At 42.3% G+C, this 26168-nt stretch overlaps 2 protein-coding genes across 2 annotated transcripts; one reads left to right on the top strand and one right to left on the bottom strand.

Annotated features, from left to right (window-relative positions):
* Nucleotides 1-228: 228 nt before the first annotated feature.
* On the bottom strand, nucleotides 229-11898 carry LOC109888812 (protein ZNF365-like). Its single transcript, XM_020479987.2, has 5 exons — nucleotides 11477-11898; nucleotides 5742-6526; nucleotides 5317-5488; nucleotides 4796-4839; nucleotides 229-4466 (listed from the first exon to the last, which is right to left on the bottom strand). Exons 2-5 carry the CDS (start codon nucleotides 6512-6514, stop codon nucleotides 4310-4312), a joined length of 1146 nt encoding a protein of 381 aa, XP_020335576.1. The 5' UTR covers nucleotides 6515-6526; nucleotides 11477-11898; the 3' UTR covers nucleotides 229-4309.
* Nucleotides 11899-12129: 231 nt separating this feature from the next.
* Nucleotides 12130-24332, top strand: rtkn2 (rhotekin 2). The gene is made up of 12 exons (XM_020481946.2): nucleotides 12130-12314; nucleotides 14485-14678; nucleotides 14777-14835; nucleotides 15010-15063; nucleotides 15267-15384; nucleotides 15710-15910; nucleotides 16124-16218; nucleotides 16341-16447; nucleotides 16649-16780; nucleotides 22069-22234; nucleotides 22352-22459; nucleotides 22796-24332. The coding sequence occupies exons 1-12, from the start codon at nucleotides 12180-12182 to the stop codon at nucleotides 23362-23364; spliced, it is 1938 nt and encodes a 645-aa protein (XP_020337535.1). The 5' UTR covers nucleotides 12130-12179; the 3' UTR covers nucleotides 23365-24332.
* The last annotated feature ends 1836 nt before the right edge of the window (nucleotides 24333-26168 follow it).

The following is a 26168-nucleotide window of genomic DNA, read 5'->3' as shown; positions in this document are numbered from 1 at the left end:
GAATGATCATGTTTAAGTGCTTTATTGATGTCGAGTAATATGGTGTTTCAAGTACAGTAGTAGCTTAATATCCCACCATCAATACTGCTCTTGAATCTCTAAATGTCACAAAAGATGACTGAAAAGACAGAAATAAATCCACACTACAAAAACTACAGAACATATGGTTGTTCTCCCTATGTACACAGGAAATCAATCATTTTCACATCTGAAAACAATAGTTTGAGGAATTTGTTCTTTAATCTTCATGTCACACATCAAACCATCAAGTTTAAACAAAAGTAGTACAATTGTTCACAGTATTGGATTTTGCAGTGTTAGACTAGTGTTTCAAGTGAAGGCACAAAACAATAATATTCTTGCAAATAAACCCACCTACCTACAAACATAAACCAGGGAGACTAGACTTGAAATATAACAGTAGCACATAATTAAACTAACTTTATCTCTGGTCATATTCAATACCTGAATCCTCCTCTCTCTTTCTGATTGTCCAGTGCTAGTCCAGTGCTAGCAACAATCTCCTTAGGAGACCCATAAGCCCCAACGTGCTCTTTACTCAATTGGGCAACTCTGTTGCCATTAAAATACATCTCGTTCTGCTACAAAAGATAAACATAAATATATAAAGATAAAATATAAGGAGAATGCTCTCACAATAGACAATAGCTATGCGCCTAATGCAAATTACTATCAAAAAAGAACATCTGCTAAATGATGGCAATGTAGCCAAATTGTATCTATGATCCTATGCTATCCATTCATGTTTTTGGTATCTTTATATCTGAGAATTAACCATTGATATCAGGCCACACCCGGCCATGATTATAGACACCTGTGTGTCCTTTGACACTATATAAACTAGTCACCCAGCAGTGTTTGTCATTATACCCTGATGAAGACAGCTTGTCTGTCCAAACGTTGGTTATTAGGTTATTATTGCATCCGAGTTCCTAGAGTGTCCTTTAATTTTCAAGTGTTCTACTCTGCTAGCCAGCATCTCGCCTAAATAGGTGTGTGTTTCTTTCGCCTCTAAATGACATAAATGTAACTATAAAGCTATGTCAATTCAGGAGGTCCATTTTGAAAATAAAACTGTTTTTCTGAATTTAGACTTCAACCATGGTCTATACAGCAGCACCATGTAAATAACAGTAACTATAAAAAGATTGGCTATATTCATGCATTTGCTACATTGCCTTCATTTCCCCATAAAACTACATTTCCCTTTGAGACATCCAGTAGCTGTATACAAAATATCAACACCATTAACAAAACATACAGTTACAACAAATACCAAAGAGATGTTTTATTTTGATTTCTTTCTTAATATATTAGAAATGACTTGTAAACATAGATACTACATAGATACTACATCACAGCCAATTAGGATGCATGATTTTATAAAACAGGATTTCATTCAAATGTACCCTAACATTTTACTTGACACCCAGTGTCATAACGCGATCATAACATTGTCATGACATATTTAGACCTGTTGTAACATACAGTGCATTCGGAAAGTATTCAGACCCCTCGACTTTTCCCCAAAAAGTTTACGTTACAGCCTTATTCTAAAATTGATTAAATGTTTTCCTCATCTATCAACACACAATACCCAAATCAAATCAAATACCCCAGAATAAGGCTGTAAAGTAACAAAATGTGGAAAAAGTCAAGGGGTCTGAATAGTTTCTGAATACACTGTATATTGCGTTATTTTATAGCTAGTTATGACACCAACACAAAACCCACCACATAAGGCAAAACATTCCATTACACCCTAGCATACATGTCAACAGTATATATGTGTGTGTGTGTTTTTTAATTGACCATATCAACATTATCATTGTAATTGCACACACATTGATGTCAGACATGCACCTACAACAATGCTCTGTTGATGATGACTGGGATGGATGCAGGAACTGATTTCAGGAGCAGGACAAGACACCCACGTTTTGACTGATGACTGATATAAGGTCATGTACATGATTGGCCTATCTGGCTTATAGGAGTCTGATGGTCATAATGCTTTTTGACAGTGTCATAAAGTGTGTTTTCTTAGTCCAAGTAAAGTGACACAGGATGCTCATAATGCTTCATGAAATTGTCAAAGTATATTTGATGAAAAAACATGACTGTAAAGAATTTATAACAACAAAGGATTTACGAAACAAACTTTCAAACTAAAGGAAACTTCTTGGCAGGTTAAAACTAATTTGAATAACACTATATGTCACAACAGGTGTAAATATATGGGCCATGACAGTGTTATGACCACATTATGACAAGTTATGTCAGCTGTTATGACATTATGACTGTGTTATGACACTGGGTGTCAAGTAAAGTAATACCAAATTTATATTTTGCTTCATTCATCTAGTTTCCATTTATTTTTTTACAAGAGAAAGGATGACCCTTCACACCTCAATTTAAATGTTAAAAAAATGTTTTATATGCGTGCTTGTTAGGCCTGAAACAAAAAAATGCCTCTGACCTACCAGATCAAAGTGTTTTGGTTGATGAAACAAATCTCAGGCCTTTAATTCAAAGTATGCATCTCTGAATATTAAAAAAGAGGAACGTGATATGGAACCTTAACGCCTGTTATGAAATGGCAAGCATGATCAGCCTGTTGTTGACGACCACAGCTTTAGGCTCTATGCTTGTCAGACACAGCTGCATTCTCAGGCATCAGGATGTTTTAATTCCATAGACTTCTCCTGGAACTCACTACTGTTCCTCAGTTCACAAACCTAGGCCTAATGTACAGTATATGATTTGTGAATAATTGAATTACACTAATATAAACGGTTAGGTGCAGAAGCGCAATATAGACCTGTATACCTGGGCTGGAATAAAATACTACTTTGTATCAGCTGTTCTGTGCCCTTGGAGGCCATAGTATGCTGGTTTTAAACAATTCCACCACCTAGTAAAAACATTTTTTAAAACATTGTTTTCTTAGATTGACACTAATCAACAGTATGACATACTGTAATACTAATTCAAATAAAAACAAAAAGGATACCTAGAAATACCTATCCATCAAGTTACTATAGTACTTCAAAAGTTGCAACTAGGACAGTAGTAGCCTCTAGGACAGAGACTTCATTGACCGCTGATTTGTAGTCAACACCATAGAACCCTCCAAGCTCATCACTAAGCTCAGGTCCCTGGGACTGAACACCTCCCTCTGCAAATGGATTGACTTCCTGACGGGCCGCCCCCAGGTGGTGAGGGTAGGCAACAACACATCTGCCATGCTGACCCTCAATACAGTGGCCACTCAGGGGTGCATGTTTAGTCCCCTCCTGTACTCCCTGTTCACCCACGACAATGTGTCCGCGCCCAACTCCAATATTAAGTTTGCTGATGACACGACAGTGGTTGACCTGATCACCGACAACGATGAGACAACCTAGCGGGCCAAGAGCTTCAAGTTCCTCGGTGTCCACATCACTAAAGAATTATCATGGTCCATACACACCAACACAGTCGTGAAGAAAGCAAGACAACGCCTCTTCCCCCTCAGGAGGCTGAAAAGATTCGGCAAGGGCCCTCAGACCCTCAAAAAGTTCTACAGCTGCACCATTGACAGCATCTTGACTGGCTGCATCACCACTTGGTATGGCAACTGCTTGGCATCTGACCACAAAGCGCTACAGAGGGTAGTGCGTACAGCCCAGTACATCACTGGGGCCGAGCTCCCTGCCATCTAGGACCTCTATACCAGGACATGTCAGAGGAAGGCCCTAAAAATTGTCATAGCCTCCAGCCACCCTAGTCAGATTGTTTTCTCTGCTAACACACGGCAGGTCTGGAACCAACAGGACCCTGAACAACTTCTAACCCAAACCATAAGACAGCTAAATAGTTAGTTAAATAGTTAGTCCGGGTAGTTATTGATTATCTGCATTGATCCTATTTGCGCTCATCACATACGCCTCTTCTACCGTTTATCATCTATCCTGTTGCGTAGACACTTTATCCATACCTATATGTACATATCTACATCAATTACATTGTACCCTGCACATAGTACTGGTACCCTGTGTATATAGCCAAGTTATTGTTACTCATTGTGTATTTATTAATTTGTCTATTTTTTTGGGAAGGGTCCATAAGTAAGCAATTAGCCTACACCTGTTGTTTACGAAGAATGTGACAAAATAAGATGAGAATGGAGCAAAAACCAGCGTACACATGGCCATAAAGACTTTAATACAACCCTGCTCAGTATTAGCTATACATTGAGTAAATACATATCATATATACATTCATTTCTCTACCGTGGTCAGGTTACCTAGTCCTCAAATCCAACTGATCTGCTGCCCTGGGTCCAGACTTCATCTCTGTGATCAGGTCTGAAGTAGCTAGAGTGACCCACTTTCCGCCCTAATAGGGAGGGGTGCGTTCTACCTTCCTGGGGACAGGACTGTGACAGCTGACAACCCGCTGACCTAGAATCAGAGGACAGCTCAACAAACGTCAGACACGAAACCAATGCTTCAACAAACAGCAGGCAAAGATGACAGACTCAGGATTAGTGGAGAAGATAAAACGTCTCACGTGTAGAATCATTACTAATGAATGAGGCTGACAAAATCTCATTGGCGACAAGGGATCCCTATGCATAATTTATATGTAACCATGTACTAACCTATGACACTGGAAATGTAGGATTATAATCAAAGTGAGACACTAAGCCATGGCCAAAAACACATGGGCCTGGTATGGAAAGTGTAGATCATGTATATCAACAGTAAAAAGATCTAGTACACAAACTTGCCTGCTTTTGGGGATTCTATGAGGTCTGTTTTCAGCTGTCTGGTGCTGCAAGGGAGATGAAAAGGATGTCAGGTATTTCTACTGTTGACAGCCAAGCTCAAAAGCTGATATTATCCTGTTCTGAAATGTTTTGTAAATGATCATGTTTCCCTTTTTTTTTTTTGATCAGTAGGGAGGGAGGAAGAAAACACATTTGAATAGGCTGTCTGTATATTCTGTTTATTGTGACAGCACCATTTCAAATTCCTGTATAGGCAAATGTATTTGGCAAATAAAGGTGATTCTGATTCTTCTCAATTCCCAAACGGAATCTGGGATGCCAATTAGGATCAACAGTTCTCACAAGGGTTCAAATGTGTAACAATTATGATATCTTCTACTCTCTCCCTGACAGTCTTTCCATGGCCATTCATGACAAGTGTAAAACCAAAAATGTAATAACAGCTACCACAGAAAAGATATCTGCCATTGTAAACATATTGCCATCAGTAGTAAAGAAAAAGGTGTGATATTGTACAGTACCATGTAATCTGTGTAATTTGGTGGACTGGGGGAGCTCTGATAGTACTCCAGTAGCCTCTCAGCCAGGGCGATGCGTTTGAGCAGGTTCTCAATGAAACATTGGATCCGAACTTTACCACATATCTCATGCTGGGTGGCAGCCTCAAGGAAATTCTGAATGGTGATGACTTCTCTAAATGAAAAAAAAAACAGATACAAATTGAAAACATGAAGGGAGCAATGAGGAGAGTAGCGAGTAAAATACTAACGAATGTTGCTACTGCAATGATTACAGTCTTACTCCACTTGAAACAGCATCAATATAAGGAGTTACCAGATTAGTGTATTGGTAACTGTTGTCCGCCAATTGACCTCAGGGTTAAGATTGTGACTAAAAATACAGTAAGGAAAGGTTTAGGTTAAGATTGAGTTACTGGCTCACTCACTGTTCTCGCCTCTCCAGCTCGTACTCTGATTCCTTCAGCTGCTCCTTCAGCGTGGCAATCACCATCACGGCCACGTCCGCCTGCCGGCTCAGCGCCCGCTCCTTCTCCTGTACCTCCTGCCTCTCCTGCGCCAGGTGCTGGGAGAGGGCACACTCACACAGCAGCTCTGTGTCCGTCTTGGCAAGCTCCGTGGTAACCCTGTGCAGCCTCCTCTGCATGGTGCTGTCCACCACCCGTAGGACCTTGGCCAGCCTGTGCCGGAGCGACATCTCCTCGGTACAGACATTCCGCTCTGGAAACACTACCTCAAGCTTGCTGCCTGGGTCTGGAGGTTCGTCAAATGGAAAGGGGGAAGGGATATGATATGTCCCAGGGCTGGACTTGTGGATTTTGAGACCATCTTTACTGGCCTCTTCCTCCTCCTCCTCTTCATTCTCAGTCTTTATCTCCTCAGCTGCCTGCGTCCCCACACGGGGCATACGACACCTCTCTATGCAGATAGTGACCTCTCGTGTGTCACTCAGGGAGCGTCCGTGCAGGGCTCTCTCTGGGTGGGAATGCACCCTGTGGGTCGGAAGGCTCAGCTCGTGCATGGTGTGGTAGTAACTGTGGCTGTATTCCAGGTGGGCTCTCAAGGAGGCCAGACTACGGAACCTCTTATGCTCCCCACACCGAGGGCACCTGAATGGGAGCTGGGGGTCAGCAGATGCCCCATGAGCCTGTCCATTCTCAGTGAAGAGAGAGGTCCTCCTGGCACATACCTTCTGCTGCATTTCACCTACGACCTGGAAGCCAAACACATAATGGCGGATATGACTTATGATAAGGCGAACACCTCATGCTTACAGCACTCAGCTATATTACTGCAAAGGATTAATACTCATATTATAGTAGGCTATGCTATCAAATCAATCCTACATTTTTTTGAATCAAAACCATTGACTATGTTTGTCCCTATAAAAATGCTCTTCAATCAATGTCACCTAACAGACAAATACCTTCCTAAAATAAAAAGGCCTGCAGATCCCCATCAACAACCAGCCAACAATAGATGACAGTGACAGTAATATGGGTTGCTGTTAGCTGGTCTGAGCATTTCATGTTATTCTGTATGTAAATCCGAGACACTCCATTTAGTATATGTTTCCGATTTGTATGTGTTAATTTGTGGATGTCCATCACCAATTTCGTATATGTTACAAATTACAATTCGTATTATGTTACGAATTTGCAAAACGTATGGTATGTTACAAATTCTAGCTAGGTGACTAGTTGGCTAACGTTAGCTAGCTGGCTAACTTTACCTAGTCTAGGAGTTTGAAATCGGGGTTAAGTTTAGGAGTTAGGTTAAAAGGTTAAGGGAAGGGTTACGGTTAGGAGAAGGGTTAGCTAACATGCTAAGTAATTGCAAAGTAGATAAAAAAGTAGTTGAAAAGTTTAAATGTTAAAGTTGTCCTTGATGAGAGTTGAACTCGCAACCATTGGGTTGCTAGACGTTAGCTATATATACACCCACAAATCCACCCTCTGCCTAGAAGGCCAGCATCCCGGAGTCGCCTCTTCACTGTTGACGTTGAGACTGGTGTTTTGCGGGTACTATTTAATGAAGCTGCCAGTTGAAGCTGCCAGTTGTTTCTCAAACTAGACACACTAATGTACTTGTCCTCTTGCTCAGTTGTGCACCGGGGCCCTCCCACTCTTTCTATTCAGCTTAGAGACAGTTTGCACTGTTCTATGAAGGGAGTAGTACACAGTGTTGTACAAGATCTTCAGTTTCTTGGCAATGTCTCACATGGAATAGCCTTCATTTCTCAGAACAAGAGTAGACTGACGAGTTTCAGAAGAAAGCACGTTGTTTCTGGCCATTTTGAGCCTGTAATCAAACCCACAAATGCTGATGATCCAGATTCTCAACTAGTCTAGAGAAGGCCAGTTTTATTGCTTCTTTAATCAGAATAACAGTTTAAACTGTGCTAACATAACTGCAAAAGGGTTTTCTAATGATCAAGTAGCCTCTTAAAAATGATAAACTTGGATTAGCTAACACAATATGCCATTGGAACACAGGAGTGATGGTTGCTGATAATGGGCAACTGTACGCCTATGTAGATATTCCATAAAACATTTTTAAAAACCTGCTGTTTCCAGCTACAATAGTCATTTACAACATTAACAATGTTTACACTGTATTTCTGATCAATTTGATGTTAATTTAATGGACCAATTTTTTAGCTTTTCTTTCAAAAACAAGGACATTTCTAAAGTGACCTCAAACTTTTGAACGGTACTGTAAGTATTCAGACCCTTTCCTATGAGACTTGAAATTGAGATCAGGTGCATCCTGTTTCCAAGGTTCATCATCCTTGAGATGTTCCTACAACTTGATTGGAGTCCACCTGTGGTAAATTCACTTGATTGGACATGATTTGGAAAGGCACAAATCTGTCTATATAAAAGGTCTAACAGTTGACAGGGCATGTCAGAGCAAAAACCAAGCCATGAGGTTGAAGGAATTGTCCATAGAGCTCAGAGACAGGACTGTGTCGAGGCACAGATCTGGGGAAGGGTACCAAAACTTTCTCCAGCATTGAAGGTAGCGAAGAACACAGTGGCCTCCATCAGTCTGAAATGGACGGAGTTTGAAACCACCAATGCTGGCCGCCCAGACAAACTGAGCAATTGGGGAGAAGGGCCTTGGTCAGGGAGGTGACCAAGAACCTGGCCATCACTGAGAGAGCTCCAGAGTTCCTCTGTGGAGATGGGAGAACCCTCCAGAAGGACAACTATCTGCAGCACTCCACCAATCAGGCATTTGTGGTAGAGTGGCCAGAAAGAAGCCACTCCCTCAGTAAAAAGGCACATGACAGCCAAAGGCACCTAAAGGACACTCAGGTCTGATTAAACCAAGATTGAACTCTTTGGCCTGAATGCCAAGCGTCACGTCTGGAGGAAACCTGGCACCATCCCTACGGTGAAGCGTGGTGGTAGCATCATGCTGTGGGGAGGTTTTTTAGCGGAAGGGATTGGGAGACTAGTCAGGATTGAGTGAAAGATGAACGGAGCAAAGTATAGCGATCCTTGATGAAAACCTGCATCAGAGCGCTCAGGACCTCAGACTGGGGTGAAGGTTCACCTTCCAACAGGACAACGCAGGAGTGGCTTCGGGAAAAGTCTATGAATGTCCTTGAGTGGCCCAGCCAGAGCCCGGACTTGAACCCAATATAACGTCTCTGGTGTGATCTGAAAATAGCTGTGCAGCGACGCTCCCCATCCAACCTGACTGAGCTGGAGAGGAGTCGCAGAGAATAATGGGAGAAACTCCCCAGATACAGGTGTGCCAATCTTGTAAAGTCATACCCAAGAAGACTCAAGGCTTTAGTTGCTGCCAAAGGTGCTTCAACAAAATACTGAGTAAAGGGTCTGTATACTTATGTAAATGTGATATTTCAATTTTTAAAAAAAATTAAACCTGTTTTTGCTTTGTCATTATGGGGTATTGTGTGTAGATTGGTTAGGGGAAAAAATTATTGAATCAATGTTACAATAAGGCTGTAACAAAATTTGGAAAGTGAAGGTATGAATACTTTCCGAATGCACTTTAATTTTATTATTTTCTACATTGCAGAATAATAGTGAAGACAAACCATGAAGTAACACATACGGAATAATGTAACCAAAAAGGTGTTAAATAAATCAAAAGATATTTGAGATTCTTCAAAGTAGCCTCCCTTTGCCTTGACAGCTTTGCATCCTCTTGGCATTCTCTCAACCAGTTTCATGAGGTTGTCACCTGAAATGCATTTCAATTAACACGTGTGCCTTGTTAAGTTAATTTGTGGAATTTATTTCCTTCTTTATGCGTTTGAGAGCCATATTTGGTTAAAGACGAAGTATGTACTATGGCAAGAACAGCTTAAATAAGCAAAGAGAAATGACAGTCCATCATTACTTTAAGCAATGAAGGTCAGTCAATATGGAACATTAAGAACTTTTAACGTTTCTTCAAGTGCAGTCTCATCAAGCACTATGACGAAACTGGCTCTCATGAGGATAAGTGCCGAGGATAAGTTCATTAGAGTTAGCGGCATCAGAAATTGCAGCCCAAATAAATGCTTCAGAGTTCAAGTAACAGACACATCAACTGTTCAAAGACTGTGTGAATCAGGCATTCATGGTCAAATTGTTGCAAAGAAACCACTAAAGGACACCAATAAGAAGAGACTTGCCTGGCCCAAGAAACACGAGCAATGGACATTAGACCGGTGGAAATCTGTCCTTTGGTTTCTTATTTTAGATTTTGGGTTCCAAATGTGAGACGCAGACTTCATGGTTCCCACCATGAAGCTCGGAGGAGGGGCTGTGATGGTACTTTGCTGGTGTGATTTGATTAGAATTCAAGGCACAGCATGTCTACCACAGCATCTGGTTTGCTATAATTATTATAACTTTTTAACCCCCTTTTTCTCCCTAATTTTGTGGTATCCAATTACTGGTAGTTACTGCCTTGTTGCTACAACTCTCGCATGGACTTGGGAGAGGCAAAAGTCGAGAGCCATGCGACCTCCGAAACACAACCCAACCAAGCCGCACTGCTTCTTAACACACACCTCATGGGCCTCCCAGTCGCGGCCGGCTGCGACACAGTCTGGGCTCGAACCAAGAGTCTCTGGTGGCACAGCCAGCACTGCGATGCAGTGCCTTAGACCACTGCGCCACTCGGGAGGCCCCTATCATTTGTTTATCAACAGGACAATGATACAAAAACACACCTCCAGGCTGTGTAAGGGATATTTGACCAAGGAGAGTGAAGTGCTGATGAAGTGCTGCATCAGATGACCTAGCCTCCACAATCACCCAACCTCAACCCAATGGAGATGGTTTGTGATGAGTTGGAGCGCAGTGTGAACTCCGTCAACTGTTGGAAAAACATTCCAGATGAAGCTGGCTGTGTGCAAAGCTGTCAAGGCAAAAGGGTGGCAACTTTGAAGAATCTCAAATATAAATTATATTTTGATTTGTTTAATCCTTTTTTGCTTACTACATGATTTCATGTGTTTCATAGTTTTGACATCCTCACTATTATTCTACAATGTAGAAAATAGTCAAAAATAAAGAAAAAACCTTGAATGAGTAGGTGTGTCCAACATTTTGACTGGTACAGTATATGTGTATTTTAATGACATTCTGCGATTGTCATTAGGCCTACACTTGTAGCCTGAATTGGTGCATCCACTGTTGTCCATGGGCACCTCGGTCTCGGCCGCTTATCTCCGCTTTGTAAGGTGTGCCCCCACTATTAAATTTGTAGGGACATGTACCAGACCACCTTACTTTCACCCCTGGTCTTATGTTAATATACCAAACTTATCATACTAATTTGAATTACCTGGATGTACGTTTACTATGTTACGTCTAGTTTATGAGATCAGGCTGGGTTGACAGCAGACTCAAGCACATGCAATTCAAGTATTTAGCTAAGCAATGATACATAACGGCATTCAATATTAACTGTGTACAACAGATTATGTCGTACATGTAACGGGTAATGTTTTATGTAGGCTAGTTATTAGCTAACGCTGCTAGCATCTCTTCCTACCCCATACATGGCTCTCCAGGACTAGCTAGCTAGCCAGGCGGCTGCTATCGATACATAGCGCCATATGGTGTTTAATAAATGTACAACATTATATATTTCAAGCTGTGTATACATGTAATCTCGCGTGCATATAGTTTACCTGTATTTGAATAACAGTGTCATGCCAAAAAAAATAAGAAAAAAAGCTAGAATTCCCCCTGCACACAAATGTCCTGCGAAAGCTTTGGAAAATGTTAGTCAGTGAGAGTAGTGAGCACAGCCTCCCCAACCTCCTTTATAGTAGACGCGTCTGGGAAGCTGCGGAGGGAAAGAATACTAGCTAGTAACGATCAGCAACAACTTATCAATGGAATGTTGCTAGTAAATGTCGCGTTTAATGGCTACTGAAACAGAACAGCAGCGTTGCACATGATGGCATATATGACCGCGCAAAATACGTTTTTGTTGAATGGAATAAATAGTCATGTAACTGTACAAATTGCCAACTAAATGAATAAATAACAAATGGTAAATTATTAACTGTCAGGCCATTGAATTATTATTGTTGCTTGCATCCCATAATGTGCAGCTCAGACAATTCGGCGTGACCACTCTGAGACAGACGGGGTATACAATCAGACCATATCTTGGTAAAATGCATGAATCAATGTAATGTTTAACTTATTACTTGGAGATAAAACACATACAGATCATTTCAAACACACACCACTGCTGTGGTTATCAGACATCCTCGAATCGAATTTGAAATTCAAATTTGAAAATGGTAGAATCCAGTTTTGTTTGGCAGCGGAACGCGTCATCACTGAATTGATAGGAAAAGCACTGGGGGCTTGTCTGGACGAATGGCGAATATGGACTATCAGCGGGACGTTCAAAATTTCAGGAGAAATGCAAGTGCTCGGTCCTCGTGTTCCTCTCTCGCAATGGAGATAAAAAGAAAGAAGATAAGTGAGAGCACTGTATTCTTGCAATCAGAGGTAATGTGCCAGTTTGTTGTCAACCGATTAGCTAACTACTAGGCTAGCAAACTGAAGTTTTTCTGTAACTGATGCCTGTCTAACGAACGCGTCAGCTAGCTAACGTTAGCTAAAAACTAACGTATCCAGCTGATTTTACGGTTTATTCTACATAGCGTTACAGTAGTGTTATAATTTGCGCTCTAGCTAGCTAACGTAAATGCAGAAAAATTAATGGTTTGCTAACTGTTCCAACGCTTTCTTTTATGATCACTGATTTTGTAAAACACTAGCCTCAATTCAATCTATGTGATACGTTACTACATCCACTCTGGCCCTGTCCAGAAACAACCCAGCCTCGCTGTAGCCAAATTATGTAAACGTCCTCTAAACGATCTGTTGAGTTTTACTTGGCTACATAGCCTCTGTCTAGGCACTTATACTGACACTTATGGAGATGTATATTTCCTTCTGATCGTGGCTATTTCTGAATAGAATTTAGCTAGCAGCAGTGGTGTAAAGTACTTAAGTAAAAATACTACTACTTAAGTGTTTTTTGTTGTTGATATCTGTACTTTACTATTTTTATTTTTGAGAACTTTTACTTTTATTTCACTACATGAAAATAATGTACTTTTTACTCCATATATTTCCCTGTCAGGCAAAAGCATTCATTACATTTTGAATGCTTAGCAGGACAGGGAAATTGTCACATTCACACACTTATCAAGAGAACATCCCTGGTCATTAATACTGCCTCTGATCTGGTGGATTCACTAAACAGATCATTCATTTGTAAATGATGTCTGAGTGTGCCCCTGTCCATCAGTAAATTAAAAAAGGAAATGGTGCTGTCTGGTTTGCTTAATATAAGGAATTTGAAATGATTTATACTTTTGATACTTAAGTACATTTATCAATTACATTTACTTTTGATACTTAAGTATATTTAAAACCAAATACTTTTAGACTGTTACTTGATTCATATTCTATTAACCTATCTGTACGTTTACTCAAGTATGACAATTGGGTACTTTTTCCACCACTGGCTAGCAGATTGTATCGGGCTATGTAATGTGATACTCCATTAGCGGTTACAGGATAGGTACTGTTTGGCATAGCACATAGACAAGATGATTCTATTTCAAATCTCCTCTCATTGATTGAGACAGATGTACACTTTGTTGGATAACTTCACGGAACAAAAAAAAGATGTATTTTATAACTGAGCATTTTCAAAATGTAAAACGAACCACCTGCAACTGGATACGGACATTTTAGAATGTGCATGTATTGGCCGAATGGGAACGAATATGGCATCGTTGCCAAGATAAGGTTGGTCGAAAAATCTCTGCTATGCCAAATAGCACCTGTCCTGTGACGGCTAATGGAGCGTCACATTAGCCCGTTACAATATGCTAGCTGCGTAGATTGGATCCGTTTCTCTCCTACATAACTTTTCAGTGGTCACAAAGAACACTCCTGCTTTGCATGTTTATCGAAACGTAAATTTTGTTTGCTCTATTAACAAACGAATGTTCTTGCAGGCAAAATGCTTGAAAATGTCTACATCTGAATGACACTCATGAAATTAAAGAGGACATTAATTTGTTGTACATAAAACAGATTTCTAAGAAACTAACAGGTGACAAAATAGAGGAGAAAGAGATCCAGGCTAAATAATCAGAAAACTGTACTATTTGTAGCCTATACTTTCTTTAGCCTCTTACACCATCAGATGTCTGTGGTGTAAATACATGATTTAGTTTTTTAATAAAAGTCATCCCTATGTTAATGGTTTATTTGTTGGCTTTCCTCTTGTGTTCTAGCAAAGACCACCCAACATGTCATGCACATCAAACCCTGTCAATCTTTTGTCTGCCCAACCATACATTTGTGTCATGTTTTGAGTTTCTTTATTTCAGAGGGATTAAATTCTGTTTCAAATGAGTGTTTTCGAACCATTTAACATTCTTCACATTTTGTCTTTGCTCTATTGACTTGCCTTCCAGTATCCCTCGTTCTTCAAGATCTGTGTCCTCACCCAGAACCCATCAATGTCTCCTGTCTGTGACATGTCACATCCTTTAGCTAGAGGATATCACCAAACTCCTTAGTTACCTGTCTCCTGTGAATCCACACTATTGTAATTCACTCGTTATATTACTATGGTGTTATCCCCCTCCTACAGGACTCGAACATGCAGGAGAAGATAGACTTTGAGATCCGCATGCGGGACGGGACCTACAAGCTCCTGGTGGCCAGCACCAATAGAGAGCAGATCCTGAATGCCTCCAAGAACCTCCTGACCTGCAACACTCGGATCAAGGCCTACATGACAGAAATGCACAAGGAGAACCATGATATGAGAGTTGCATCTCAGAGGTAAAGATAGGCCTCCTATTGTCTGGTTATGTGTGTTTGTTTGTGGAGTCATGCTCCGTAAGTGAAGTTGAATTTCTAATGTGTTTTGTGTGCCATAGACTATCAGATCGAGTTTCAGATGATCGTGTGGCCTGCAGAGGAAGAGTGGCCTTGTCTGGTAAGATCCTTCTCTTTATTTGTCAGAAGGGAACAATGACTGTCCTGTATCATTTTTGATATTCATGAAGATCATTAGATATTTGAGCCGAGCCACTTGTCTTAGCACCGTTGTTGGAAAGTATACTGGGATTCTTCCATTTACTGACAGGTTTGTCTTTGTCCTCCACTGTAGGGCTGCGCATACCGCTGATGTGGAAAGACTCTGACCACTTTAATAACAAAGGGAGTGAGTAGATTGTCATTTATTGTTTTCAGTGAAGGAAAAGTAAAGCAACATAGGAGAAACCGATTCTCTGGAAATTCACTTCATTTCATTTAGACTGAACCTAATCACTAAAGCAATTCTCATATACAAGCCATGTCCTTGCCAATATTCTGGATTCTGGATCTGAGTCTGGATGTAGTTATGGTTGTGAATCCTGGTTTTAGGCACGCGGCGGGTTGCCATCTTCTGCCTGATGAGAATTGGATCTGAAGTTTTTGACACTGAGATGGTGGTTGTGGACAGATCGATGACTGATGTTTGTTTTGAGGGTGTAACAGTTTTGTAAGTATTCACCACAAATACAAACTCATATTGTTGAAATGGGATACCTTGGTTTTATGTCTGCAGGACCCTATCATCTTCTCTCCAGTTTCTTGTTAAAGATGCACTCCGGGATCCAAATTTGTAACATATTGGATTCGTAACATATCAAACGAATTACAAAGCTCGTATGATATCATACAAAATGGATGATGTACTACACAAAAAACAGGGACCACTTTTGGTGTGTGAGCACCACTTTCAAATCTACTGGCTGAAATTATACAAAAGTTTGAGAATGCATCTTTAAGTGTTCTGAAATTGACATTTCCCTCCTGATTGACAGTAACGGTGTTGGGCCTGCCTTCGAGCTGAAAGTGGAGCTGTATAGCTGTGCCATAGAGGAGGAGACCATCCTGGTCAACACCCCAAAGAAACTGGCCAAGAAGTTACGCAGCTCTTTTGGCAGGGCATCTGGGAGGAAACTCTGCCCCCTGCTTGAAGCTGGAGACCCTGACGCTTTCCTGCAGTCCAACCCAATACCGCTGTACGTGAGATGTAGTTAAGGCCCAGAGTTTTCCCTGGTCAGGTCTCATGGTCAGGAACAACGTTGGGTGCTGATTATATGTAATGGGTAGGGCCCAGATTTACTGCACTGTAGTCACCCCTTTTGGTTTGGCAGTTGTTGCCTTTTGCCTAGTAAGTCATCTGGTTAGTCTTGTATGTTCAATCACTTTGTGTCTCTGTCTGTCCTTCCTAGGGGGGCAAGGTACAGCCTGCTGGCGTACACCTCTCTGGGCTTGGCCTGGGCCGATGGGGCCTTCCAGTCCCATTCTCTCATAGTCCTCCAGGATGGTAAGAGCAACACTTCATTGGACATTCTTATATACCGCATTGCATTAAAGATGCATATCATTGCATGTTTTTGGTTTCAGAAATGGTCACAATATGCCTTGTTTGAACTCTTTTCTCTTTAGCTGAGTCGTCCTCCTGGCTGCCCCTCTATGGGAACCTCTGCTGTCGTCTAGTTGCCCAGCCCGTCTGTATGACCCAGGACATGATGAATGGCTATCTGATTCAGCAGGTGAGCTAACTGTTATCAACTCTCTGACTGCTCCCTGACAAACTATAGAGTACCATATCTGGCCCTGCCAGTCAAGCCCTGATAAGTAGAGCTAAAACCTTCTTTAGTCATATAACATACCATTCTATGGTGTAGAAAAGTAAACCAATGTCTTACTGTATCTCCCTAAATATTACCCATAATAATTGTCTTCTATTCCAGCAAAGTGTGGAGGGGCTGTCCCGGTACTGCAGCCTGTACTGTGTGCTCAGGGCTGGGAGGCTGTTCTGCTACTACACCCCTGAGGAGATTACTGCCAAGGTGGATCCCAGCCTCATCATACCCACCAACAAGGTAGACATTGCCATGGTAACCGACCCAAAATCATTGTGATAGAACAAATCAAATCAAATTTTATTTGTCACATACACATGGTTAGCAGATGTTAATGCGAGTGTAGCGAAATGCTTGTGCTTCTAGTTCCGACAATGCAGTAATAACCAACAAGTAATCTAACTAACAATTCCAAAACTACTGTCTTATACACAGTGTAAGGGGATAAAGAATATGTACATAAAGATATATGTATGAGTGATGATATATGAATGAGTGATGGTACAGAGCAGCATAGGCAAGATACAGTAGATGGTATCGAGTACAGTATATACATATGAGATGAGTATGTAAACAAAGTGGCATAGTTAAAGTGGCTAGTGATGCATGTATTACATAAGGATGCAGTCGATGATATAGAGTACAGTATATACGTATGCATATGAGATGAATAATGTAGGGTATGTAAACATTATATTAGTTAGCATTGTTTAAAGTGGCTAGTGATATATTTGACATAATTTCCCATCAATTCCCATTATTAAAGTGGCTGGAGTTGAGTCAGTGTGTTGGCAGCAGCCACTCAATGTTAGTGGTGGCTGTTTAACAGTCTGTGGGCCTTGAGATAGAAGCTGTTTTTCAGTCTCTCGGTCCCAGCTTTGATGCAACTGTACTGACCTCGCCTTCTGGATGATAGCGGGGTGAACAGGCAGAGGCTCGGGTGGTTGTTGTCCTTGATGATCTTTATGGCCTTCCTGTGACATTGGGTGGTGTAGGTGTCCTGGAGGGCAGGTAGTTTGCCCCCGGTGATGCGTTGTGCAGACCTCACTACCCTCTGGAGAGCCTTACGGTTGTGGGCGGAGCAGTTGCCGTACCAGGCGGTGATACAGCCCGCCAGGATGCTCTCGATTGTACATCTGTAGAAGTTTGTGAGTGCTTTTGGTGACGAGCCAAATTTCTTCAGCCTCCTGAGGTTGAAGAGGCGCTGCTGCGCCGCCTTCACGATGCTGTCTGTGTGAGTGGACCAATTCAGTTTGTCTGTGATGTGTATGCCGAGGAACTTAAAACTTACTACCCTCTCCACTACTGTTCCATCGATGTGGATAGGGGGGTGTTCCCTCTGCTGTTTCCTGAAGTCCACAATCATCTCCTTAGTTTTGTTGATGTTGAGTGTGAGGTTATTTTCCTGACACCACACTCCGAGGGCCCTCACCTCCTCCCTGTAGGCCGTCTCGTCGTTGTTGGTAATCAAGCCTACCACTGTTGTGTCGTCTGCAAACTTGATGATTGAGTTGTAGGCGTGCTTGGCCACGCAGTCGTGGGTGAACAGGGAGTACAGGAGAGGGCTTAGAACGCACCCTTGTGGGGCCCCAGTGTTTTTATTTATTTATTTATTTTTATTTTACCTTTATTTAACCAGTTAGGCAAGTTGAGAACAAGTTCTCATTTACAATTGCGACCTGGCCAAGATAAAGCAAAGCAGTTCGACAGATACAACGACACAGAGTTACACATGGAGTAAAACAAACATACAGTATAAACAAGTCTATATACAATGTGAGCAAATGAGGTGAGAAGGGAGGTAAAGGCAAAAAAGGCCATGGTGGCAAAGTAAATACAATATAGCATGTAAAACACTGGAATGATAGTTTTGCAATGGAAGAATGTGCAAAGTAGAAATAAAAATAATGGGGTACAAAGGAGCAAAATAAATAAATACAGTTGGGAAAGAGGTAGTTGTTTGGGCTAAATTATAGGTGGGCTATGTACAGGTGCAGCTGCTCTGACAGTTGGTGCTTAAAGCTAGTGAGGGAGATAAGTGTTTCCAGTTTCAGAGATTTTTGTAGTTCGTTCCAGTCATTGGCAGCAGAGAACTGGAAGGAGAGGCGGCCAAAGAAAGAATTGGTTTTGGGGGTGACTAGAGAGATATACCTGCTGGAGCGTGTGCTACAGGTGGGAGATGCTATGGTGACCAGCGAGCTGAGATAAGGGGGGACTTTACCTAGCAGGGTCTTGTAGATGACATGGAGCCAGTGGGTTTGGCGACGAGTATGAAGCGAGGGCCAGCCAACGAGAGCGTACAGGTCACAATGGTGGGTAGTATATGGGGCTTTGGTGACAAAACGGATTGCACTGTGATAGACTGCATCCAATTTGTTGAGTAGGGTATTGGAGGCTATTTTGTAAATGACATCGCCAAAGTCGAGGATTGGTAGGATGGTCAGTTTTACAAGGGTATGTTTGGCAGCATGAGTTAAGGATGCTTTGTTGCAAAATAGGAAGCCAATTCTAGATTTAACTTTGGATTGGAGATGTTTGATATGGGTCTGGAAGGAGAGTTTACAGTCTAACCAGACACCTAAGTATTTGTAGTTGTCCACGTATTCTAAGTCAGAGCCGTCCAGAGTAGTGATGTTGGACAGGCGGGTAGGTGCAGGTAGCGATCGGTTGAAGAGCATGCATTTAGTTTTACTTGTATTTAAGAGCAATTGGAGGCCACGGAAGGAGAGTTGTATGGCATTGAAGCTTGCCTGGAGGGTTGTTAACAGTGTCCAAAGAAGGGCCGGAAGTATACAGAATGGTGTCGTCTGTGTAGAGGTGGATCAGAGACTCACCAGCAGCAAGAGCGACCTCATTGATGTATACAGAGAAAAGAGTCGGTCCAAGAATTGAACCCTGTGGCACCCCCATAGACTGCCAGAGGTCCGGACAGCAGACCCTCCGATTTGACACACTGAACTCTATCAGAGAAGTAGTTGGTGAACCAGGCGAGGCAATCATTTGAGAAACCAAGGCTGTCGAGTCTGCCGATGAGGATGTGGTGATTGACAGAGTCGAAAGCCTTGGCCAGATCAATGAATACGGCTGCACAGTAATGTTTCTTATCGATGGCGGTTAAGATATCGTTTAGGACCTTGAGCGTGGCTGAGGTGCACCCATGACCAGCTCTGAAACCAGATTGCATAGCAGAGAAGGTATGGTGAGATTCGAAATGGTCGGTAATCTGTTTGTTGACTTGGCTTTTGAAGACCTTAGAAAGGCACGGTAGAATAGATATAGGTCTGTAGCAGTTTGGTTCAAGAGTGTCCCCCCCTTTGAAGAGGGGGATGACCGCAGCTGCTTTCCAATCTTTGTGAATCTCAGACGACACGAAAGAGAGGTTGAACAGGCTAGTAATAGGGGTGGCAACAATTTCGGCAGATAATTTTAGAAAGAAAGGGTCCAGATTGTCTAGCCCGGCTGATTTGTAGGGGTCCAGATTTTGCAGCTCTTTCAGAACATCAGCTGAATGGATTTGGGAGAAGGAGAAATGGGGAAGGCTTGGGCGAGTTGCTGTTGGGGGTGCAGTGCTGTTGACCGGGGTAGGAGTAGCCAGGTGGAAAGCATGGCCAGCCATAGAAAAATGCTTATTGAAATTCTCAATTATGGTGGATTTATCAGTGGTGACAGTGTTTCCTATCTTCAGTGCAGTGGGCAGCTGGGAGGAGGTGTTCTTATTCTCCATGGACTTTACAGTGTCCCAGAACTTTTTTGAGTTAGTGTTGCAGGAAGCAAATTTCTGCTTGAAAAAGCTAGCCTTGGCTTTTCTAACTGCCTGTGTATAATGGTTTCTAGCTTCCCTGAACAGCTGCATATCACGGGGGCTGTTCGATGCTAATGCAGAAAGCCATAGCATGTTTTTGTGTTGGTTAAGGGCAGTCAGGTCTGGGGAGAACCAAGGGCTATATCTGTTCCTGGTTCTAAATTTCTTGAATGGGGCATGTTTATTTAAGATGGTTAGGAAGGCATTTAAAAAAAATATCCAGGCATCCTCTACTGACGGGAGGAGATCAATATCCTTCCAGGATACCCCGGCCAGGTCGATTAGAAAGGCCTGCTCGCTGAAGTGTTTCAGGGAGCGTTTTACAGTGATGAGTGGAGGTTGTTTGACCGCTGACCCATTACGGATGCAGGCAATGAGGCAGTGATCGCTGAGATCTTGGTTGAAGACAGCAGAGGTGTATTTAGAGGGGAAGTTGGTTAGGATGATATCTATGAGGGTGCCCGTGTTTAAGGCTTTGGGGAGGTACCTGGTAGGTTCATTGATAATTTGTGTGAGATTGAGGGCATCAAGTTTAGATTGTAGGATGGCTGGGGTGTTAAGCATGTTCCAGTTTAGGTCGCCTAGCAGCACGAGCTCTGAAGATAGATGGGGGGCAATCAGTTCACATATGGTGTCCAGAGCACAGCTGGGGGCAGAGGGAGGTCTATAGCAGGCGGCAACGGTGAGAGACTTGTTTTTAGAGAGGTGGATTTTTAAAAGTAGTTCAAATTGTTTGGGTACAGACCTGGATAGTAGGACAGAACTCTGCAGGCTATCTTTGCAGTAGATTGCAACACTGCCCCCTTTGGCAGTTCTATCTTGTCTGAAAATGTTGTAGTTTGGGATTTAAATTTCTGAAATTTTGGTGGTCTTCCTAAACCAGGACTCAGACACAGCTAGAACATCCGGGTTGGCAGAGTGTGCTAAAGCAGTGAATAGAACAAACTTAGGGAGGAGGCTTATAATGTTAACATGCATGAAACCAAGGCTATTACGGTTACAGAAGTCTACAAAAGAGAGCGCCTGGGGAATAGGAGTGGAGCAAGGCACTGCAGGGCCTGGATTCACCTCTACATCGCCAGAGGAACATAGGAGGAGTAGAATAAGGGTGCGGCTAAAAGCAATAAGAATTGGTCGTCTAGAACGTCTGGAACAGAGAGGAAAAGGAGGTTTCTGGGGGCGATAAAATAGCATCAAGGTATAATGTACATAATATGTTGAGGATCAGCGGGGTGGAGATGTTGTTGCCTACCCTCGCCACCTGGGGGCGGCCCGTCAGGAAGTCCAGTACCCAGTTGCACAGGGCGGGGTCGAGACCCAGGGTCTCGAGCTTGATGACGAGCTTGGAGGGTACTATGGTGTTGAATGCCGAGCTGTAGTCGATGAACAGCATTCTCACATAGGTATTCCTCTTGTCCAGATGGGTTAGGGCAGTGTGCAGTGTGGTTGAGATTGCATCGTCTGTGGACCTATTTGGGCGGTAAGCAAATTCGAGTGGGTCTAGGGTGTCAGGTAGGGTGGAGGTGATATGGTCCTTACCTAGTCTCTCAAAGCACTTCATGATGACGGAAGTGAGTGCTACGGGGCGGTAGTCGTTTAGCTCAGTTACCTTCGCTTTCTTGGGAACAGGAACAATGGTGGCCCTCCTTGAAGCATGTGGGAACAGCACATAACTGTTAGTTTTCAGTTTTTCATCCCTGGGCTTTCCTGCTGTTTCCCTGTCCAGGACACTAGGATCCGTGTGGTGGATAAGGGCCCTCAGAAGAGGTCCAACAGTCTGACCATCACCAACCCAGTGGTGGGGGGGGCTCTGACCAACATCTTCACAACTGACAGCAGGGAGGAGCTGGAGGACTGGATGGAAGCATTCTGGCAGCACTTCTACGACCAGAGTGAGTGTTTGGAAGAGTTAGCAAAAACCTTAATCTCATGCTCTTTCTTTCACAGATTTAATCCAAATTGTATTTCTCCACCCAACGCTCTGATCTGATTTATCTTCTCTCTCCCAGGTCAGTGGCAGCACTGCTGTAGTGAGCTGATGAAGATTGAGGTTACGTCACCAAAGAAACCCCCACTCTTCCTCACCAAACAGGCTGACTCTGTCTACAATGACCTGAGTAAGTCCAGTGCCCTAAACCTTTGACTACATATTGTCTTAGATTTTTCTGATATGCAGTTTTGGGTGAGAAAATACGACTTACTTATTTTTCAAGTGAGCCCTGCAATACACACAAATTAAATAGAAAATGCAATCAATCAAATAATAAAGAAATCAAATGAATACAATCCATCACATAATCAAATAATCAGTCAGATCGTGTGAACTCCTCTGAAGAGGTCACTAAGTTTCTGTAAAACTGCCTTACAGAAACCAGTGTTGGGACCTTTTCGCTGTCAGACACTATTTATATACTATATGATTAATTTAGTAAATTTTCCATCTTGTTCTGAAGGTATAAATTCTCCTGGAAAGTTTGAGAGTATCACCGACATCATCCACAGCAAAATTGAGGAAACAGGGGGCCACTTCCTCATTGGTGAGGAGGAGGCAAGGGAGCCTCCTAAATGGTCTGCTCTGTTTGACGGGTCCATCCCCATGGTGGTGCAGAAGAGTGTTTTGTCTCCGGGCAAAGAGAGTCCCTGTCCCAGCCCAACTCCCAGCTCTGTCTCCAACGACAACAAGAAAAGGCGTGCCCCGCCCCCACCTGCTGACAAGCAGCCTTTCAGCCTCCCACCAGCCAGACCCCCTCCTCCATATCAGGAAAAGGAGAACGTTGGGGCGCGAACCAAGACGGGACGACCTTCGCTGGACGCCAAGTTCTCTGCCATCATCCAGCAGCTGCAGAGGAACCCTGGTGGCCTGTCCAGAAAGAACGCCCCCTTGGGCCAGATAGAGCCTCCCCAGCAGGACTTGGAGTACCCCCAGACTCCTGATGTCCCCCCCAGGCCTGCCCCCGTCCCTGCTCCACGCAACAAACTGAGGAAGTCCTTTAGGGAGAAGATGAACCCTAAAGCCTGGTGACTGACTGAACCTCACATGGGACTAAAGCCTGAAGCCAGGGTCACCAGTGGCCCAAATATGCCTTTTAACTTTTACTAATAGGACCTATTTGGGTGTTTTTAGGGACATTTCTTAATGACTAAGCAACCTTCCTTTAATGAAACGGTCTTATTCCAATGTGTGTCCAATAACTCACTAGGAATATTATCATGTATAGACTGCAAATACACTTCTGAATGTGGGACCTTTGGGATAAATAATGTTCTCTTGGTTCTTTTGGCATGGTGTACCTAACCACTATGATAATAGTCCTTAATGCATTGGCCTTTCTAACCAGAATATATCACTGAATCGATATATATTGAACACTTATCAGCGACACAGCGAATAGTGGATCTAATGTAAGCATTGCATGAAATTATCTTATAGGCCAGTAGAGGAGAAAATAATTTCAGTTTTGCGCTGCACTCGATATAAGCAGTGGCCTGAAGATTGAAATGGAACAATTCACTTTCTAGTGGACCAAACTAATGCACAGTACACTGTGGCCTGAGCCAGTTATCACTTTGTTTTCTATTCTTTTTAAAAACGTTTTTTTAATAAATAGAGCGACAATGGGTTTTAAGGAACTGTTTTGGAATTGTAGATGGCTAATTATTTGGAACAATAATTATACATTTATTTAGCCGTTAGCACTTGTTTAGTAGTTAGGCTAGCATTTGCTAAAAATACACAGGATTTCAAAGCACCATGCCGTTTGTCATTTTTTAACACATTTAATACATTTTTTAATGCGTATTCGTTTAACAATATTCGGTGAAATGTCTCAAGTTAATGGTTGTACTAGAGATTTCTGATTTGTTATTGTTAAATGCGTATTGTTGATGGTCTGTGTAGCGCTAACGTATTCGATTATCTTGTTTCCCTCTCGTATACTGTAAGATATCTGGTCGGTCTTTGATGTTGTGGATTAAAACCCATTTCTACTACTTAAAAAACATTATTTTTTTTTAACTTTCTTTGTTGATTTGGTCCAACTAATGCTTAATGTGAGCTTTGACTTTAGCCTGCTGACGGTCTTGTGCCATTTCTAAATGTAAAAACTAGAGGTCAACCGATTATGATTTAACGGCGATACCGATTTATTGGAGGACCAAAAAAGCTGATGCCGATTTAATCGGCAATCTTTTTATTTTATTTGTAATAATGACAATTACAACAATACTGAATGAACACTACAGTATAATATATCAATAAAAATCAATTTAGCATGTTCAATTTGGTTTAAATAATGCAAAAACAAAGTGTTGGCACATATCCCACTTACTTCTCCATGTAAAAAAGCTAACGTTTGAGTTCCTTGCTCAGAACATGAGAACATATGAAAGTTGGTGGTTCCTTTTAACATGAGACTTCAATATTCCAAGGTAAGAGGTTTTAGGTTGTAGTTAGTATAGTATTTATAGGACTATTTCTCTCTCTACCATTTGTATTTCATATACCTCTGACTATTGGATGTTCTTATAGGCACTATAGTATTGCCAGTGTAACTGTATAGCTTCCGTCCCTCTTCTCGCCCCTACCTGGGCTCGAACCAGGAGCCTTTGGTCATTAATATGGTTGAATCCGGAAACTATAATTTAGAAAACAAAACGTTTATTTCAGTGAAATACGGAACCGTTAGGGATGCCACCCGTTAGATAAAATACCTAAGTCTAAATATTATTGCTATATTGCACAACCTTCAATGTTATGTAATAATTATGTACAATTCTGGCAAATTAGTTCGCAATGAGCCAGGCTGCCCAAACTTGCATATACCCTGATTCTGCGTGCAATGAGCAAGAGAAGTGACAATTTCACCTGGTTAATATTGCCTGCTAACCTGGATTTCTTTTAGCTAAATATGCAGGTTTAAAAATGTATACTTCTGTGTATTGATTTTAAGAAATGCATTGGTGTTTATGGTTAGGTACAGTCGTCCAACGATTGTGCTTTTTTCACAAATGCGCTTTTGTTAAATCATCCCCCAGCGTTGCATCGATTGTATGCAATGCAGGACACGCTAGATAAACTAGTAATATCATCAACCATCTGTAGTTATAACTAGTGATTATGGTTGATTGATTTTTTTTATAAGATAGGTTTAATGCTAGCTAGCAACTTACCTTGGCTTCTACTGCATTCGCGGAACAGGCAGGCTCCTCATGGAGTGCAATGAGAGGCAGGTGGTTAGAGCGTTGGACTAGTTAATTGTAAGGTTGCAAGATTGGATCCCCCGAGCTGATAAGGTGAAAATCTGTCGTTCTGCCCCTGAACAAGGCAGTTAACCCACCGTTCCTAGACCTTGGATCATTGTTACTCTAACTTCCGCAACGCATATAAGGCCCTGCCCCGCCCTCCTTTCGGAAAAGCTGACCACGACTCCATTTTGTTGATCCCTGCCTACAGACAGAAACTAAAACAAGAAGCTCCCGTGCTGAGGTCTGTTCAACGCTGGTCCGACCAAGCTGACTCCACACTCCAAGACTGCTTCCATCACGTGGACTGGGATATGTTTCGTAATGTGTCAAGATAACAATATTGACGAATATGCTGATTCGGTGTGCGAATTCATTAGAACGTGCGTTGAAGATGTCGTTCCCATAGCAACGATTAAAACATTCCCTAACCAGAAACCGTGGATTGATGGCAGCATCCGCGTGAAACTGAAAGCCCGAACCACTGCTTTTAATCAGGGCAAGGTGACTGGTAACATGACCGAATACAAACAGTGCAGCTATTCCCTCCACAAGGCTATCAAACAAGCTAAGCATCAGTACAGA

Source organism: Oncorhynchus kisutch, linkage group LG4, assembly GCF_002021735.2.
Source record: "Oncorhynchus kisutch isolate 150728-3 linkage group LG4, Okis_V2, whole genome shotgun sequence".
NCBI lineage: Eukaryota > Metazoa > Chordata > Actinopteri > Salmoniformes > Salmonidae > Oncorhynchus > Oncorhynchus kisutch.
Note: the sequence above shows the minus strand (reverse complement) of the source record. Positions and strands in the feature narration are given on the sequence as shown.